The 16,729-nt window shown below is 50.8% G+C and overlaps 7 protein-coding genes across 7 annotated transcripts; 5 read left to right on the top strand and 2 right to left on the bottom strand.

The window, feature by feature from the left end:
• The first annotated feature begins 76 nt into the window (after window positions 1-76).
• BO88DRAFT_406292 (fatty-acyl coenzyme A oxidase) lies at window positions 77-2,521 on the top strand. The gene is made up of 4 exons (XM_025707115.1): window positions 77-597; window positions 665-1,038; window positions 1,085-1,751; window positions 1,800-2,521. Exons 1-4 carry the CDS (start codon window positions 232-234, stop codon window positions 2,475-2,477), a joined length of 2,085 nt encoding a protein of 694 aa, XP_025561224.1. The 5' UTR covers window positions 77-231; the 3' UTR covers window positions 2,478-2,521.
• Window positions 2,522-2,662: 141 nt separating this feature from the next.
• BO88DRAFT_391961 (zinc-binding alcohol dehydrogenase family protein) lies at window positions 2,663-4,060 on the top strand (the record flags this gene model as incomplete). Its single annotated transcript, XM_025705035.1, has 3 exons — window positions 2,663-3,129; window positions 3,192-3,309; window positions 3,372-4,060. Exons 1-3 carry the CDS (start codon window positions 2,872-2,874, stop codon window positions 4,058-4,060), a joined length of 1,065 nt encoding a protein of 354 aa, XP_025561223.1. The 5' UTR covers window positions 2,663-2,871.
• Window positions 4,061-4,154: 94 nt separating this feature from the next.
• On the bottom strand, window positions 4,155-5,813 carry BO88DRAFT_445096 (NADH:flavin oxidoreductase/NADH oxidase). The gene is made up of 2 exons (XM_025710172.1): window positions 5,462-5,813; window positions 4,155-5,401 (listed from the first exon to the last, which is right to left on the bottom strand). Exons 1-2 carry the CDS (start codon window positions 5,633-5,635, stop codon window positions 4,304-4,306), a joined length of 1,272 nt encoding a protein of 423 aa, XP_025561222.1. The 5' UTR covers window positions 5,636-5,813; the 3' UTR covers window positions 4,155-4,303.
• Window positions 5,814-7,539: 1,726 nt separating this feature from the next.
• On the top strand, window positions 7,540-9,288 carry BO88DRAFT_369052 (Zn(II)2Cys6 transcription factor). The gene is made up of 3 exons (XM_025704131.1): window positions 7,540-7,738; window positions 7,791-7,873; window positions 7,963-9,288. The coding sequence occupies exons 1-3, from the start codon at window positions 7,607-7,609 to the stop codon at window positions 9,269-9,271; spliced, it is 1,524 nt and encodes a 507-aa protein (XP_025561221.1). The 5' UTR covers window positions 7,540-7,606; the 3' UTR covers window positions 9,272-9,288.
• Window positions 9,289-9,419: 131 nt separating this feature from the next.
• On the bottom strand, window positions 9,420-10,442 carry BO88DRAFT_465967 (RTA1 domain-containing protein; the record flags this gene model as incomplete). The annotated part of the gene is made up of 3 exons (XM_025711447.1): window positions 9,420-9,901; window positions 9,968-10,210; window positions 10,271-10,442. 3 exons carry the CDS (start codon window positions 10,440-10,442, stop codon window positions 9,420-9,422), a joined length of 897 nt encoding a protein of 298 aa, XP_025561220.1.
• Window positions 10,443-13,636: 3,194 nt separating this feature from the next.
• BO88DRAFT_436747 (uncharacterized protein) lies at window positions 13,637-14,227 on the top strand (the record flags this gene model as incomplete). The annotated part of the gene is made up of 2 exons (XM_025709580.1): window positions 13,637-14,116; window positions 14,181-14,227. Coding segments are annotated over exons 1-2 (504 nt in total), but the record flags the coding sequence as incomplete, so codon positions are not given.
• Window positions 14,228-14,953: 726 nt separating this feature from the next.
• Window positions 14,954-16,729, top strand: BO88DRAFT_445094 (ankyrin repeat domain-containing protein; the record flags this gene model as incomplete). The annotated part of the gene is made up of 1 exon (XM_025710171.1): window positions 14,954-16,729. One exon carries the CDS (start codon window positions 14,954-14,956, stop codon window positions 16,727-16,729), a length of 1,776 nt encoding a protein of 591 aa, XP_025561218.1.

The following is a 16,729-nucleotide window of genomic DNA, read 5'->3' as shown; positions in this document are numbered from 1 at the left end:
TTGGCCACTCAGGCATCGAGGCCAAAACCCCTAAGAAGCCTCGGCTATTACCCAAAGGGGCAGGCCCAGCGCCCATCGACGGGAGTTCTCGACCGAAATCATCATTTCGGCTTCCCCGTGGAGGACCGCTTATAACGTCTTTCACGCCCCCCAAACACTTTACCCTTTCTCTCTTCTTTTTCCCACGTTCTCCTCCCCCGCAAACTCCACTCTATCATTACTACTATCATTATGCCATCTTCACCACCGGATTGGGTCAAGGCTTTGAAGCCGGCCGACCCGCAGGGCTCGCAGCTTCTGCAGCACGAGCGCGATCAGTCCAATGTCGCTGTGGACAAATTGGCCGAATTGCTGCACACCAAGGAGGCATTGGTTCGTCAAGAGCACCTGCTGTCTATCCTGCAGGCGGAGAAAGTTTTCGACAAGTCACAGAATCACACGCAGGGCCGGACGGAGCGAATCCAGCGGTCCCTAGCCAAAGCCAAGCGCCTGCAGCAGTTGTCGGTGGAACACAAATGGTCGCAGGAGGAGCTACATGCTGCCAATGAATTGCTTGGAGAGCCCACTCCTTATGGATTGCATGCATCTATGTTTTTGGTATGTTCCGTTTTCGTTTCGTTGTCTCGCGCTACTCTATTCAGAAGCTAATGAAGACTGCGGATAGGTCACCTTGCGGGAACAAGGTACCCCCGAGCAACACAAACTCTTCCTCGAGCCGGCACAGAACTATCAAATACTGGGATGCTATGCACAGACGGAATTGGGCCACGGCTCGAATGTGCGTGGACTGGAGACCACCGCCACCTGGAACCCCGAGGACAAGACCTTCACTATCCACTCTCCCACCTTGACGGCTTCCAAGTGGTGGATCGGATCGCTGGGTCGCACTGCCAATCACGCTGTGGTCATGGCACAGCTGTTCATTGGCGGCAAGAACTATGGCCCCCATCCATTTGTGGTCCAGATCCGTGACATGAACACACATCAACCCTTGGAGAACGTCTACGTGGGAGACATTGGTCCCAAGTTCGGTTACAAGTAAGTGGTCTGACCGATGCGTTGTGACTATGACTGACCAATTCAGCACCATGGACAATGGTTTCCTCCTGTTCAACAAGGTCAAGATCCCTCATATCAACATGCTGGCCCGCTTCTCGCGCATTAACAAGGACACCAACGAGTACATGCGTCCTGCGTCGCCGTCTCTCATCTATGGCACTCTGACCTGGGTGCGCTCCAACATTGTGCTACAGGCGGGTGGTGTCCTGGCACGTGGTGTGACCATTGCCACTCGCTACTGCGCCGTACGCAGGCAGTTTCAGGACCGTGATGCCACAGGCAATGTGGGCGAGAACCAGGTGCTGAACTACAAGATGGTGCAGGTCCGGCTGTTGCCCCTGCTGGCATCTATGTATGCTCTGCACTTTACCGGTCGTGGAATGATGCGACTCTACCAGGAGAACCAGAACCGCATGAAGGCAGCCGCCCAAGCCGCCCAGGAGAAGCGGGGTGCTGGACCGGAGGAATTGCGGGCTGGTGCCGATCTCTTGGCTGATCTGCATGCTACCTCGTGTGGTCTCAAGGCCCTGGCCAGTACGACGGCAGGTGAAGGTCTCGAAGTATGCCGTCGTGCCTGTGGTGGACACGGTTACAGCAGCTACAGCGGCATTGGACCGTGGTACTCGGACTACCTGCCCACGCTCACCTGGGAGGGTGACAACTACATGTTGACACAGCAGGTGGCGAGATACGTAAGTCACCCGCTTTCTTAAATAACCTTCTATAACTAACGTGCATAGCTTCTCAAATCTGCCCGTGCTGTCCTTGCCGGCAAGGGAACCAACAACGACACATCCCGCATTCTGCAGGCATACCTCTCGCGCCGCGACAAGGGTGCCTCGTTCGACATCCTCGGCAATGACAGTGACATTGTGGCTGCCTTTGCCTGGCGGACGGCTCACCTCACATTCGAGGCGCTGAAGCACCGTGATGCTGAGAAGCGGTCCTGGAACAGCCTGCTGGTCGACTTCTGGCGCCTGTCCACGGCTCACTCGCAGTACCTGGTGGTGAAGAACTTCTACGAGGCGGTGACGTCTCCCCAAGTTACGGGGGCATTGGACCCCGAGACCACGGGCATCCTGCACAAGCTGTTCCGTCTGTATGCCCTGCACACGCTGGAGCGTGAGGCATCCGAGTTCTTCTCGTCTAGCGCGGTGACAGTGCGACAGATCGGCCTGACGCAGACCAATGCGGTGATGAAGCTGCTGGACGAGATCCGCCCGCATGCGGTGCGCCTGGTGGACTCGTGGAAGATCCCCGACTGGCAGCTGGACAGCAGCCTGGGCAAGTACGATGGTGAAGTGTACCCAGATCTCTTCCGGCGGGCCAGCCAGGAGAACCCGGTCAATGATCTGGTGTTCGATCCGTACCCGTGGAATGCCGCGGTGCTGAAGAACGAGCGGCCAAGCAAGCTTTGAGTTTCTTTCTTGGATTGGACGTTATTATTATGTGCATAATGTGGTGGACAGAATAGATATAGACTAGAAGATCTATAGACTACAATGGACATACATGGAAGGTTTTAATAAACATTAGCAATCACCAGCAGCACGGGCCAACGGGTTCGGAAGTCCTTCTATCCGGCATTGTTCAGCTCTAATTTTCTGGAATGCCGAGCCCGAGTCATGAAACTCAACATTCAACAACTCATGACATCAGGTATCCCCACCCTGCTTAATAATGTTCTTCACTTCCCCGGAGCTTAGCACTAGACAGCACCCCTGTCCATACTAGCTTCTATATATGTATACCCTATTCACCAATTTCCATACCAATTGAGTCCGTTCCTTATTCCTACATTTAACTATCAAAATGAAGGAAATCATCAACCTCCCCGGCCCGAGCACCAAGCTCATTGACTCGCCCATCCCCAGCATCAACGATGACCAAGTCCTGATCAAGGTGGTCGTGTCCGGCTCCAACCCCAAGGACTGGAAGGTCGCCGAATTGGCCAATGACCCGAACAGCTTTCTGTACTCCCGATACTCGCAGTTCCGCGACGGCGTGAACCAGGGCGATGACATTGCCGGTGTGGTTGAGAAGGTGGGCAAGAACGTGGTGGAGTTCAAGGTATACCTTACACAACATGTGCCATGTCGCATGCGCATGCTAATCATATTCAATGAACATAGAAAGGCGATCGTGTCGCCGCATTCCACGAGATGATGAAGCCCGGTGGTTCATACGCCGAGTACGCCGTGGCCTGGGCACACACCACCTTCCACCTGCCAGAGAGCGTTTCCTTCGAGGGTACCATCCCCATACCCCCAGCTCCATCCACAGAACAGCACTAACCACCCTGCAACCCGCAGAAGCCGCAACCATCCCCCTCGCAGCCCTAACAGCCGTAATCTCCCTCCACCATCACCACGCCCTCCCCACCCCATGGTCCCCACCCAGCGCCACGACCACCCCGACCCCCTTCGTTATCTACGGCGGTAGCACAGCCGTGGGCTCCTTCGCCATCAAGCTCCTCCGCGCCAGCAACATCCACCCGATCATCGCCATCGCGGGCAGCGGGTCCCCCTACGTACAATCCCTGCTCGACCCCAGCAAAGGCGACACCGTGATCGACTACCGCCCAGGCACCGACTCCACCATCGCCTCCATCAAATCCCTGAACCTGAACATCAAAAACGCCCTCGACACCATCGTCGACGCCACCAGCGCACACGTCCTCACTCAGGTAGTCACGCCCGGAGGACAAGTGGACCATGTCCTCCCCCGGGATCCCAAGGATCTGCCCGGGTTGTTGTCGACGAATACGTGGGTGAATGCGGCGCATGAGAAGGCCAATGGGGTGGATGATTGTCGGGATCTGTGTCATGTGTTTTGTCGGTGGTTTAGTCGCGCGTTGAAGGATGGGCGGTTCAAGGGCCATCCCTGGCAGGTTAGGGAGGGTGGGTTGGAGGGCGTGAAGGGCGCGATGAAGGATTTGATGGATGGGAAGGCGAGCGCCGTGAAGTACGTTTTTAGGATTGCGGAGACGCCGGGGTTGTAAGATTATTACTATTGTGGGGCGATGAGGGAATGTGGATAAGATATAGATTGTATAAGATGAGGGGAATATAGGTATGGGGGATGTCCCTTCTATGAACGTTCTATTTCAAGTAGCGTGAAGTTATCTGGTCATTATTATAGATTGTATAGGATTAATGGCATATGAAAACAAATGAGATGGTTGAGTCGGGCATGTCATGTCTATTCTATGTACAGTCTATTAAGCATCACCACACTATATCATCTAAGCATCAAAAATGGAAGGCTTGTAAACGCTAGGATCGATAAACTCGCGACCACCGCGACGAGTGAATCCCCAACGGATCTGGCTCGCCATGGAGATCTCAGTGTCGAGGTGCTGGGCGAAAGTCCAGGCCAAACCGGGGTCCTTCTGGAATCCACGACCGACCAGAGCGACATCTAGACCATCCTTCTCAAGCAAGTCATTAGCCTGGCGACCGTTTGTGATAGCACCGACAGCCGACACCAGCAACTTATCGCCGACAGCCCGCTTGACAGCCACAGCGAAGGGGACCTGGAAGAGCGGACCAGACTTGACCTTCTGAGCGGCGTGCACACCACCGGTACTGATATCAATCAGATCAATAGCACCCTGGTCGGCCAGCGCCTTGGCGAACTTGACAGTGTCCTCGGTGCCCCAGCTCTGCTCGGGGAGAGTCTCCTCGAGCCAGTCGGAAGCGGAGACACGGAGGAAGACAGGCATGTTGGGGCCGACGATGTCGCGAGTGATCTGGGCGATCTCAAGAGGCAGACGAATACGGTTCTCGAAGGAACCGCCGTACTCGTCGGTACGGTTGTTGGCAGCAGGCGACAAGAAAGAGGAGATAAGGTAACCGTGAGCACCGTGGATTTCAATAAAGTCAACGCCGACCTCAATAGCACGCTTCACAGCAGCAGCCCAGTCGTTCTTGAACTGCACAATATCGTCCTTGGTCATGGCCTTAGGCTTGGGGAAAGAGTCAGCGAAGGGGATATCGCTGGGTCCGATAACACGGTCGGGCCAGCCGCCGAGCTCCTCAGTGGCCATGGCGGTACCGGAGATCCAGGGGGCGACGGTGCTGGCCTTGCGACCGGCGTGGGCGAGCTGAACACCGATCTTCTGGCTCTGGGAGTGGGCGAATTCGACGACTTGGCGCATAGGGCCGATCTGCGAGTCCTTCCACAGACCGACGTCCTGGGGAGTGATGCGGCCTTCGGGCTGCACGGCGGTGGCTTCGATCATCATGAGACCGGGACCGCGCTGGGCGATACCGCCCAGGTGGGCGATGTGGTAGGGGGTCATGTGGCCATCTTGGGCGGAGTATTGGCAGAGAGGGGCGAGCTAATACCGGTTGTTGGTTAGTTTTTGAATTATGAGGATAATGAGAAGTTGGGTACATACACCAAGGCGGTTCTGGAAGGTGACGCCGCGGATGGTGAGCGGGTGGAAGAGCTTCGGGACCGGCTTGCCGCTGGTTTGCGGGTTGGCTGCGGTACCGGCGGGGGGGTTCTGGGCGGGTGTGAAGTAGGAGATGCCCTGAGCAGGGTGGTTGACAAGATCGGTGGTAACAGTCATGATGTCGTAAAGGATAATATTAATAAAGGGGATACGTAGTTAGGTATAGACAAGGATAAGATAGTAGATGGAGACTCAAATGAGAGGAATACCGCTTTTATACGGACCCATGGGGAATAGAAGCGAGTGGAAATTGATTTGAAATCCAAAAAGTGGAGGTATACTGATTAAGGTGGCATCGACAAGAATCTGCATCTTTGCCGCATCGGGCGAAGTCTCCGATTAATGGTCTGACTTTTTCTGGGTCTCCAAGTGTGGCTCAAATCAATGGCATGGAAAGCTTCGCGGGGATCCTCAGCCTCCAACTGGCTTTATGCCAAGTTGGTTATGGCTCCACTGATGGACACTCATTCGGCAAATCATCATCGTGGTTCCACCGGGAATTATTCAGCATCCGGAGGAAAATTGCCCCAATGTCTCCGAAAGATGTCCCCATGACTCGGAAAGAAGGCCGAACAAGGGGTAAAGCGATGAGAAAAGCATGAATTTGTATGACCAACCGATTGGAAATGTAATGGGAGGGGGTCTGTGCGAGCTTTGTGCTACTTTAGGGATTCGCCCTGGTCAGAAGTTTATTTTCACCACGTGTGAGATTTGAGGATGCGGCTGTAAGCGCTGTGGCTTGTCGCTAGTGCCGTGGTCAATCGGTATTTTCTCGGGCGGATGGTGGTGGTGTAACAGGACCATGCAATGATTTTTTACCATATTCAGCTAAAGTTAGGAATTATGTCTACTCGATCTTACATGATTTACTGATAGTGATGGTGTTTGTTCGAAACAGCGGAAGGAAACCTCATCGCATAATGTATTTGATGGTTACACAATCTACAGCAACATGATTACTACGTTGCTTCATCCACGACTCTGATCATCAAATATGTGACAAAAATGTTTCAGTATCACATGTATATACGTTAACTGACTCCACATCACTGTCGTCTATTTCCCTCAGCTAATCTCAGAAAATAACGCAGATACTTTTAGTAATTACTTACCCAATACATTAGTGGACAAGGCTACCCCGTAGTAGTGAGCTAATAAGCATATGGACGAACATTCTGGAGGAAGCGATGACTATGCCGCTTATAACCGTGGCACCTTCGTCCTTGTGCTGCCTTTTGACAACTGTCCTGCACCGAGTTGTATGTAATATAGCCGGGACAATAAAAGTAAGACATATGAAGCAGGCGCTATATTGTAACTTCGAAATACCACTCATAGTATTAGCCCTAACCTGTTGCCTTCCTCCTAGCAGAGGGTCGAAGAAGCTTTAGGGTAGCGTTTACTGCAGCCGTTGCCGGAAATATTACTTAAGCAAACCTTAGGGAGATATGTGACTTTCGTTCTTCTGCGTGTATTTCTGCTGGATTTGATGTTGTGGAGGCTTATAATTCCCAGGACATCTAGTACGTCGTCCACCAATAATGGCCACCCTTGCGACTGGACAAGCATGTACTGTGCGAGATTAGAATCGAGGAGATAGTTGTATGTAACGGAAGTTTCAACTGACCAAAAAGATTTCATTGGCCCATCTGACTATACCATCAATAAATCCCTTTGTGGTGCACCTTCCGGATGAGTCCCGTTAGAGTCCAACTTGCCTCTTCCACGTGGTAAGCGTTGAAGATATACTTTGAGATCGGGACATCTTCAACAACCCCCAAACCCCCCGCCCTTTGCTCACCATCCAACTACTAAGTGCACCTCTTTACATACCAGTATATTTAGTTACATGATAACGGAATACATCTATTTTTCTATGTCTGTCTGTGGCTGTGTATGAACTGACAAGAATCTAATCCGCCTAATGTGCAGAGATGGTCTACTTAGCCTCCCGTAGCAGCTGTTTGGGTGAGGGCATCACCACCACCTCATCAACCTTTCCAACTTCCAGACCGTTTCTCCCACTCTCAACTGGCTCCTTCCCGAGACCAATGAGATTGCGATATCGGCCTCGCTCGGGAGCAAATTATGTCTGATACCCGATCCTCAACGGGTGCTTCATTGCCCGATGTTTCCCCTCCGCGAAATCCCAAAAGGCGACGGGCGCGCCACAACAAATCCCGCAAGGGTTGTTACACCTGCAAGCTACGCCGGGTCAAGGTTTGTATAAGCGCCACGCGAAGAGTTGAGTTGCGATGTTGACCCCTTCCAGTGTGATGAAGTAAGACCGGTTTGTGGCGCGTGTTCCTTTCGCGACGAACCATGCTCATTTCCGCCACTAGATGAGCATGTAATGTAGGTACCCAAACTTCATGTCAATGGGGACGACGTTGTCTGGCCGTTGACCCCTTTTCAGCTCCAATATCTGACCTACAAGATAACAGTCCCACAAGTGCAGGGCGCGCTCGTCGCCTTGCGAGCAACAATGTAGGGCAGCCGCTACGGCCGTTAGATTTGCACATACCACCGCTGCCTGAATCAGCTGAGGTCTCTTATTACAACGAGAGCCTTGACATGCCAGACATGAGTCTCTTGACGCATTTCATGGTCCATGTCTCAGGCAGAATGGCCCTCCATCCGGAGCGAAGATTGATATGGCAGCGAGTCATTCCAACCCTGGCTGCAGAAGAAGAGTACTTGATGCATCTTCTCCTTGCGCTGGCCGGTACGCATGCACTATGCGAGGCAGACTCACTCGAGATCAATCCATTGATCCCAAATCTCGATCCGAATATCCACAACAACCCCGAGGCAAATTCTTTTCGTGATTATCACCGGATCCTCGCTCACCACCAGAAAGGCCTTGAAGGTTTCCGACACGCATTATCAGAGGCGACAGCTAGTACAGCCGAATACATCTTCTGTGGCTCCATCCTAATTGTCGCCTTTGCCTTTGCTTCCTTGCGCATTCGCGCCTTAGGCGACAAGGCGACGGGCTTCCACAATGGTGACTCAGCCGGAGAACCCTGGATTGACTGGCTGCACCTAGTCCGCGGCTTGGGAGCCTTCGTAGGAGAGCACTATGCCGTCCTTCGGATCAGCAGATTACGGACAATAATGCAGTATCCTCACGCTAATGAGCACTGGAAGGACTTTCCGGCCACATCACCAACACCGGTGTTTCCACGTCTACAAGGCGCCCCCCCTCGATTTATCCGCTTCTCCCAAGGCGCCGCTCAGCAGATTTCCTTATTGCGTGCCTTCGCGAACACTCTTACCCAGGACTATGGGATAAACATGGAAGACACTCCGAGCCCAGAATCCTATGGATCTCCCAACATCCAAACGATTCCAGAACTTCTACGCGAACAGATCAGCACGATCGATCGTCTTGAGGACATGTACATGCGCACTCTCTACGTCTTTCGGTTCACAGCTAGTGAGCGCGATAGCTCCGTCTCAATGGATATTCAGACCGATCTCGAAGATGCCGCTGTTCTGTCGTGGCCGCATCTCATATCACAATCGTTTATTTCCTCGCTACAGCAGGGACAGGATGCTGGTATCTTCGAAGGCTTTTCATATGTGATCCTGGCACATTTCTATGTGATATTGCTTCTATTTGAGGATCTCTGGTATCTACGAGGGACGTTTCCAAGAGAGATCCGGAACACCCAAATGCTGGTTGTGAAGCTGGGAGACGGGGCGCTGATGCCCCTGATGCAGTGGCCGATGGCAATGCAGGAGGAGTAATTTTATGACAATGTACTCCTTTAATGAACAATATAATCAACAATAACAAACTAATCTATATAGCACAATGATACGCCTCAAACTCCATAACCCAATCCTTTGTTCCAATTCGGTAATCAAAAATACATACCGATACCAAATACAAAACCTAAACAGCCACCTTCCCACCTCTCAAGAAACCCTCCGCCGAATCCGCCCTATCCTCTAACGGCACACCCCCATCCCCCCGTTTCCCACCTCCCAGCACCCGCCCAGGATACCCAACCAACAACAAGATCGCCTGCAGCGCCATCAACACGGCATCAAAGATATACAACAAATACTCCAAATGCATAACGAATCCATCATTTCCCTCGACGAACTCAACGACACGATAGATCGATCGAATGAGAATAAGCACGCACGCCCCGTAAATACACCATAGCATGCATTCCCACGAGTCGCGACGGGAGGAGGATGCCACTTGTCTAGTGGTGTAGTATTGCGGATTTTTCTTAACGCGATAATGGAAGATAGCACTAGCGATAATGAAGAATCCGAAAAAGAGAAGTTGCACGGCTAGACCGCCTATGACGATGTGCGCGCCGTCTTCCATGGCGGAGAGGCTGCCGGCGGACATGTAGCCACCACCTGTAATAGAAAGTCTGTGTTAGGGAACCTCGGGAAAAACATGATGGTGTAGTAGGGTATAGGTACCTCCGCATTGCAATAGAAAGGAAATAATATCCCCGACGACGAATATTTTAGCGATGTATTTCACGCGAAGGAGAGAGGCAGATTCAGCATCGAGGTAGAGGATCAATCTGCCTAGGGTCATGTAGATTGAGGCAGCGAAGAGCGGAGGCGCGACGAGGATGAGCATGGTCTGAACGATGTAGGGGCCGAGGGCGAGAGGGTCATAGTGGGAGAAGATTCGGGCGATGTAGCCGGCTGCTTCGACTGTTCATACCGCGGTACGTTAGTTTGGCGAGTGTTGCGGATTTTCGAAGATGCACTTACAAATCAACCCAATAATGAAAGGGATAAAGTATTTCGATCGGTATCTAAATGCCATATAGGTGTGGACTATCGCCAGGATGATGAAAACAGCAGTGAAAATGGCAGCGGCTGGTATCGACGGAGTGTATCGATAGAGGACGAAGGATACATTGGAGTCATTTTGGGAGGCCATTTTGGGTATAGTAGGGGTAAGGAATGAAGGAGAGATTTGATGAGGAATGGAAACTGTAGCACTAGATGAGATGAGATTAATATAAGGATGTCAAAATCGCTGCATTGGACCCTGAGATCCTTCGAGCCTTAGCATATACGAATACGTGTGGGTCCGCGGAGAGATCGAGCGGACCGCCACGCCCTAACCGCTGGGACCCAAGGGACCAACATCTAAGTTTTTGTTCGCAGAGAGGATAAGGCTGCACAGTTTTCACGAAACGCCTATTATACACAGCGGATTGATATTAAAATATGTTCTGAGATGAGGGGTGATAACCGCAGCGCCCACATCCAAACACGTGGACTTTCATTTTCAGCCTCAGAACGCGATGGTACGATAAATACTCGAAGATCTTGGAATACAGTCATACGTTGATAGATTGATATAAGGATTGGAGATATCCTTAGTAGTATAGACTTTATCTGATAATCCTCACCCATTGAAGCATCGTAATACTGACAGACCGAAGCCCTGAATATTGAAGATGGCCTAGCCATCGAGGCACTCATTATTGTCCAAAATTCAAAGGGAACACTCTTCTAACATCTCTACGTTGTCGAACATTTTACCATATCCAGTATCTAGAGATATTCGTGGCGCAGACCAGGCCTCGATCCCAGGTCTCCGACAGAAAAGGCTGCAATTGCCCATCGTTGAGAACCATAACTGCTCAACGTAGCAACCCCATAGATATCATGTACATGCACTCTATTAAGATCACCAATCACATACGTTGCCCAAGATAGACTGCCTGAAAATCAAGCTTAAAAGTCTAAAACTGGAAACGGAGTGTCTCCGGAGTGGGGCTGCTCTATGCGAACTATACGAATTTACGAGCATGCCTCCCGAGTATACGAACATACGAAGGTGGCAGAATCCACGGCGCTCCACCAAGCAAACCCACCACGTTTTCGTAATGCTCAGAAGTAGCTGTGAAATTTTTAAGGAACATCAATTGCTAGTAGAAATGAGCAGTATTCTAGCCCTGACTTAGGCCTAGAGTCTATTATGGAACCGAGAAAGTTCCCCGTTTCACGGACCGATTAAACGTGTAAAATCAGATAACACTTCGCTATAATTGGAACAGATAATACCCCGAGTTAGATACTATATAATGATTACACTATAGTAGGTATAGTATCCAGTTTAGACGGGTATGATCGCAATTACAGCTTGCTAGCCCATGACCCTTAGCAGCCGCTTTTCGGAATATATTTGCCAGCGTCATCACGAAACAGCTGGTTCATGGCTCCAGCTCCTTTAAGAGCTCCTCATAAAGACCCGATAACTAAATCACCGGATAGGTAGATGGTGGGAACCATATAGGCAGCGACCGTGTGATTCCCAGAATATATGTGGCCAGTGTGGCTAGAATGATCTTAGGTATCGAAGGAGATTCGTGACCAGCCACAAAACAGCTGTGAGTACTACTTCAACCTATAACAGAATTTGACAACGCTGTCACCTTATAGAATGAATGAGACTGCAGGCCAATTTTCCCACCAAGGATGGCGGAACGGTTTGTGGTCAAAGATTGGTTCATAAGCATGTAATGATCGCAATCATATCCTTCGTGGCAACAAAGGCACACGCAATCTTCCTCACGAATCACTGGCTTTTAATAGCACGCATGTGCGTATTGATACCTATGCCATCGTGATTTCTGGAAGCTGTCGGCCTTGACACTCATCCATATTAGGTTTGGCATTGGCTAAATTTATCAACGCATCGTGGACAGACTTGCCATCTGACTGGCCAGGAACACACGAACCACGAGAGCTGTGCGTACGTACATATGCATATAGAAATACTACTGGGATACTACTGGAGAAAGTTAGCTAGGTTAGCGAGGAGGAACAGCCTTTATTTATCTTCGGAACAATTGCGAAATGTCCCGGTCAAAGTGACTAAGATCGTCACCCTCTTTCCGCGAAGGACCTGTCTTCTGTATCATGAAATTCTATTTCTAGGCCCACGGCATCTATCTGACTAGCCTTTGACAAGAATTGAAATCACCGATGTCCGTCATTATGTGGTGTTGGTAGAGAAGATACTCTAGGCAGCCAATGGAGCAATGACGAACTTCGGGTAACGGGTCAGTTGTTAATTGTTACGGCTCTGAGGGTAGCATTCCAGATTCGGGAAATAAGGTGAAAGCGAGTGTGATGCCGATTAGTGACGTGTACAGCGCGTGATATCTTGTTTGCTCTCATATCTTTCGCAAGTCTGCGTTGGAACGAAGTCAAAGAGTATTGAGGAAGAAATCCGGGAGTAGGCCGGACGAAGTCTTCACCATTAAATCGTAATATATCTTGGCTATCCCGAGACGAACTCGATAGGTTCAATACGGCTGTACCTTTGATTAGCGGTTAATTTCCGATAAGTCTTGGCCCCGTGTGGATAGCAGCCGCGATGAAGAAGTCCAGTAACCCGATAAGGCATGTCGAGACAAGCTCCTAGTTTGAGCTCCGACTGCGTGTTAGACTAGGCCGAGGTGGTGGATATATCAAGGTCTCTGGTCTGGATCGGCGCGGCGAGGACACCCCAGAGCCGCAAGGCTATCCGTGCGAAAACAGTGGACCTTCTGTATAGATGATCTTCCACGTATTGGCTGTTAGCGAATGCTATCTGAACAGGACCTCCGGCGGTTCGATCTTGGTTGTTAGGCCTGAAAGCAGGTGCGATAACACCTGTCAGATTATGAAACCTTCCCACCGTCAAACTGGAAGGGAAAATTTCTTCTTGTTAGCACAAGCGCCCAATTAGTGGACCAAAAAACCCTGCATTTGGTGGAACCTTAAGGGTTCGATAGGGATAATGGGGCTAAGCTCGTGCCAAGGCCCTCGAACGAGTCGACTATTTGCATACTAAACTTCACGCTTTACCCGGTCGGGTCCCCGACCCATCGGAATCAGGTCCGGATCGCTATTTTGCTTTCAAGAGTCCACCACAATTTCCGATGTCGACTTTTTGAGCTCCAATGGCCGGACCATTCGGGTAGGCTAGGGGTCCAAAATTACAACGGTTGAGCCCCTGTTGTAGGTCTCGTACCGTCTTAACAGCTGTTGTAAGACATAAGAACGATCGCTAAGATGACTCTGAGAAAGTGAAAATTCTGTGTTGCTTTCAATCACATATTCAATCGCTGCCGGGGTCAAACTTGCAGCAGCTAGGCATGATGTGGTCGTTTCATCCCATTTCCGTACTCTTATGGCTATCCCTGTTGGCGCAGGGTGGTCTCGGGCACAACTCCCAATCGCCCTTGCTTCCGCATGAAGCATATGACTCCAAGACCAGTTCAGTTCAACTAGTATCCAGCCAGGATTTCAGCGATTCCAGTCTCACACAAAGCTGTCAAGATGCTCTATACGCCACATTGAAATGCGACAAATATGTTTTGAAGCTTGGAAGAGGGGACTATCATGGTAGTCTGAAGAGTATCAGCCTGACTGACACTGTGTGTTCAACTGAATGTGGCCAGTCTCTATCTACCTTTCATGACAACGTTGTGGCACAGTGTGGCCTAGACGCTACAGTCGCACGAGGAACTCCGGCTCTTTCCGTGATTGATAGTGTTTGGGCAGGCTGGAATGAAACGTGCCTGAGGAGTCCGAATGGGACCTACTGTAATGGTTTGTTGGCTCCCACTCATTTAGATAATACAGAGTAGACTGATAGATTGCTCACGGGAACCAGAGATCATTGATAGATTCCCCTCGAAGGTAAACCCGGCTGAAGTGGCGAGGCAAGAGTTTTGTTATGATTGCTGGGTTCCAAAATTAAGGATGATGTCGCAGTCCCCTTATTCCACTTGCAACAGTGCCTGGGGAGGTATTCTCAAGGGTGCACTTAGGAGTAAGTTGAAACCACCATATTATTGGGAACCGCAATGTCTATGGTCTGGACAACTTACAGATAATATTCCCATAGTGTGCGACCTCGCGGATGTGTAAACCGAGCCGACTTCTGAACGCATTGATATATCTACTGCCAATCACACCTGCTCAACAGAAATTCGCACACGGTCTAACGTGGAGACCTGCTTGATTCGATCTCCATAGCCCATTCCTTGTTCTCCTCAGCTCTGTATCAAATTCACTCAACCATGATAACTGCATTGACCCAAATAAGCAGCTAGGCTTGAGCCTACCATTGGCATGCGAGTATACCTATCAATTTACTGCAATTAACAATTACCTTACTCTTGTTGCTACCGTTGGACTTTTGTGGATGCACATTGTGTCGTAAAATGGCATGATTCACAGCAATTCTGTATCCTGCTGCCAGGCTAATCGTATATTACATACCAGTTCCGTAACATACCGCGTGAGATGCATCAATGCTAGTCTGCCAGGTATTATACTCTTCGCTACTCCACTTTAACTTTCTTTCTCAACTAGATCCCAGAGTTTTAATCCTCCTGTTTACAACCTCCTTCCACTGAAGTTTCTTCGCAGCCTTCAGCCATCATGGCCTGCTGCTACCCAAGACCCCCATATAATCTTGACGCTGGCCCTGAACATCAGTTAATGGGGTGGACTGCCGTCGGCAATTTCCCCGCCGTGGCTGCGATCTTTGACTCCCCGGAAGGAGTGGATATTCCTACTTTTGGCGAGACGGCGCTACACGAGGCCATCAGATGGGGACAGACAGAGATCCTCCGTTACCTTATTTCCCGGGGGTTCGATGTCAACCAGAAGGGTCCTGAGCCATATGGTGAAATTTGCCTGACACCTATGCACTTTGTCGCCGCGAACAATAATGCCGAGATGGTGGATATTCTCCTAGATGCAGGAGCAGATGCGACCATAGATGACGTTTCAGCAGATGGATTCCGCGGCATTCTTGGTGGAAGTGAAGCGAAGCCACACACTCCTTTTATGGCCGCAGCGTTTTGGGGATCCCACGCGGTGATCGACCGGTTGATTGAGCGCTTACCCCCAGTCGCCATTGGCAGCGATGAATGGCCTCTTGCCGTCGCTGCTGCGGCACTTCATCGTCATCCAAAAACATTGGACATTCTGCTCCGTAGATACCCTTCCCCGGGGATACCACAAGATATTCTGGACCGCGCTTTGATTGACGCTGCTGAAAACTGGGACTATGATCCTTACCATGGGATATTTCCGGCCCTACCCGAGGAATCATGGCCTAGGGGGATCGACACTTTCCGGCTGTTACTTGACCGTGGAGCCCGCCCGAATGCAGAACCCCCAATGTCCATTTACACATACACACCCTGGGCAAAGGACCGACCAATAATCCACGCCACGATTGACAGCTCAATGGGCATGGATATGGTCAATATGCTTCTTGACCACGGCGTGAACCTCCCTGAGGGCTCCGGCGGGGGAGCAGAAGATAAGGATATCACACTTTTCGGCCGGGCGGTTCGGAACGGACACCCGGATCTTATCCGCTTCTTCTATCAGCGTGAGGGTGCTGTGATAAATATGAACGAGGAACTCCCGGGTAGGGACCGCTATTTTAAAGGTTACTTGCTTCACACCGCCGCGGCAAGTGGCCGTCTCGCGAACGTCCAGTTCCTGCTAGATCACGGAGCAGACCCCCTCAAGATGAACCCCGACGGCTACTTGCCCATTCATCGAGCATGTATGGGTCGTCATCTCGACATAATCAAGCTTCTCTGGCCCCTCACGTGTCCTGCGGTGCCAGATTTGGCCAATTATCGTACCAAGGATGGCCAAACCGCCTTCCACCTCACCAACTGCTGGTCTTCCAGCCACTATGATCCCGAAGTTGAAAAACTTAGTATGCGCCTTTTATACTTTTTCAAAGAACAGGGGGCCGATCTGAGCAGTCTAGATGGCCAGGGGAAAAGTTTCCTTCACCACATACTGCCCCACCATGAGGACATGATACCACTGTTTCGTACTCTGATGGAGATGGGCGCACAATTACGGGCCGATGCTCAAGGCCAGACAGAGCTCCATCTTACTCTGCATAATCCGGACTGGAAGCTGGTCGGCCTGAGGTTCCTTTTGGCCCAGGGTGCTGACAAGGATATCAACGCACAAGACAACAAGGGCCGCACGCCGCTGTATTACTACCTGGAGACACATTATTATGAGCCGGAAACCAACCAAAGCGCTCGGCATATACGGGAGGTTGTTCTAGATGTCCTGATGAAAGCCGGGGCCGATCCTGATATTCGTTCCGTTTCGGGCAAATCTGCCAGGGATCTCGTGATCGAGAAAGGAGTTCCGTATAATCTTGATGAGTAG

The sequence above is a fragment of the Aspergillus vadensis genome, assembly GCF_003184925.1.
Source record: "Aspergillus vadensis CBS 113365 unplaced genomic scaffold BO88scaffold_17, whole genome shotgun sequence".
Taxonomy (NCBI): domain Eukaryota; kingdom Fungi; phylum Ascomycota; class Eurotiomycetes; order Eurotiales; family Aspergillaceae; genus Aspergillus; species Aspergillus vadensis.
This window is presented reverse-complemented; position numbering and strand designations above follow the sequence as displayed.

Bases quoted from the DNA above. Each gene is read 5' to 3' on its own strand.
- BO88DRAFT_445096 (XM_025710172.1), bottom strand. From the start codon at position 5,635: ATGACTGTTACCACCGATCTTGTCAACCACCCTGCTCAGGGCATCTCC. The intron at 5,402-5,461 runs GTATGTACCCAA...AACCGGTATTAG, and splicing joins CCTTCCAGAACCGCCTTGGT to CTCGCCCCTCTCTGCCAATA.
- BO88DRAFT_369052 (XM_025704131.1), top strand. From the start codon at position 7,607: ATGTCTGATACCCGATCCTCAACGGGTGCTTCATTGCCCGATGTTTCC. The intron at 7,739-7,790 runs GTTTGTATAAGC...GACCCCTTCCAG, and splicing joins GCAAGCTACGCCGGGTCAAG to TGTGATGAAGTAAGACCGGT. The intron at 7,874-7,962 runs GTAGGTACCCAA...ACAAGATAACAG, and splicing joins CCACTAGATGAGCATGTAAT to TCCCACAAGTGCAGGGCGCG.
- BO88DRAFT_406292 (XM_025707115.1), top strand. From the start codon at position 232: ATGCCATCTTCACCACCGGATTGGGTCAAGGCTTTGAAGCCGGCCGAC. The intron at 1,039-1,084 runs GTAAGTGGTCTG...TGACCAATTCAG, and splicing joins GGTCCCAAGTTCGGTTACAA to CACCATGGACAATGGTTTCC. The intron at 1,752-1,799 runs GTAAGTCACCCG...TAACGTGCATAG, and splicing joins CACAGCAGGTGGCGAGATAC to CTTCTCAAATCTGCCCGTGC.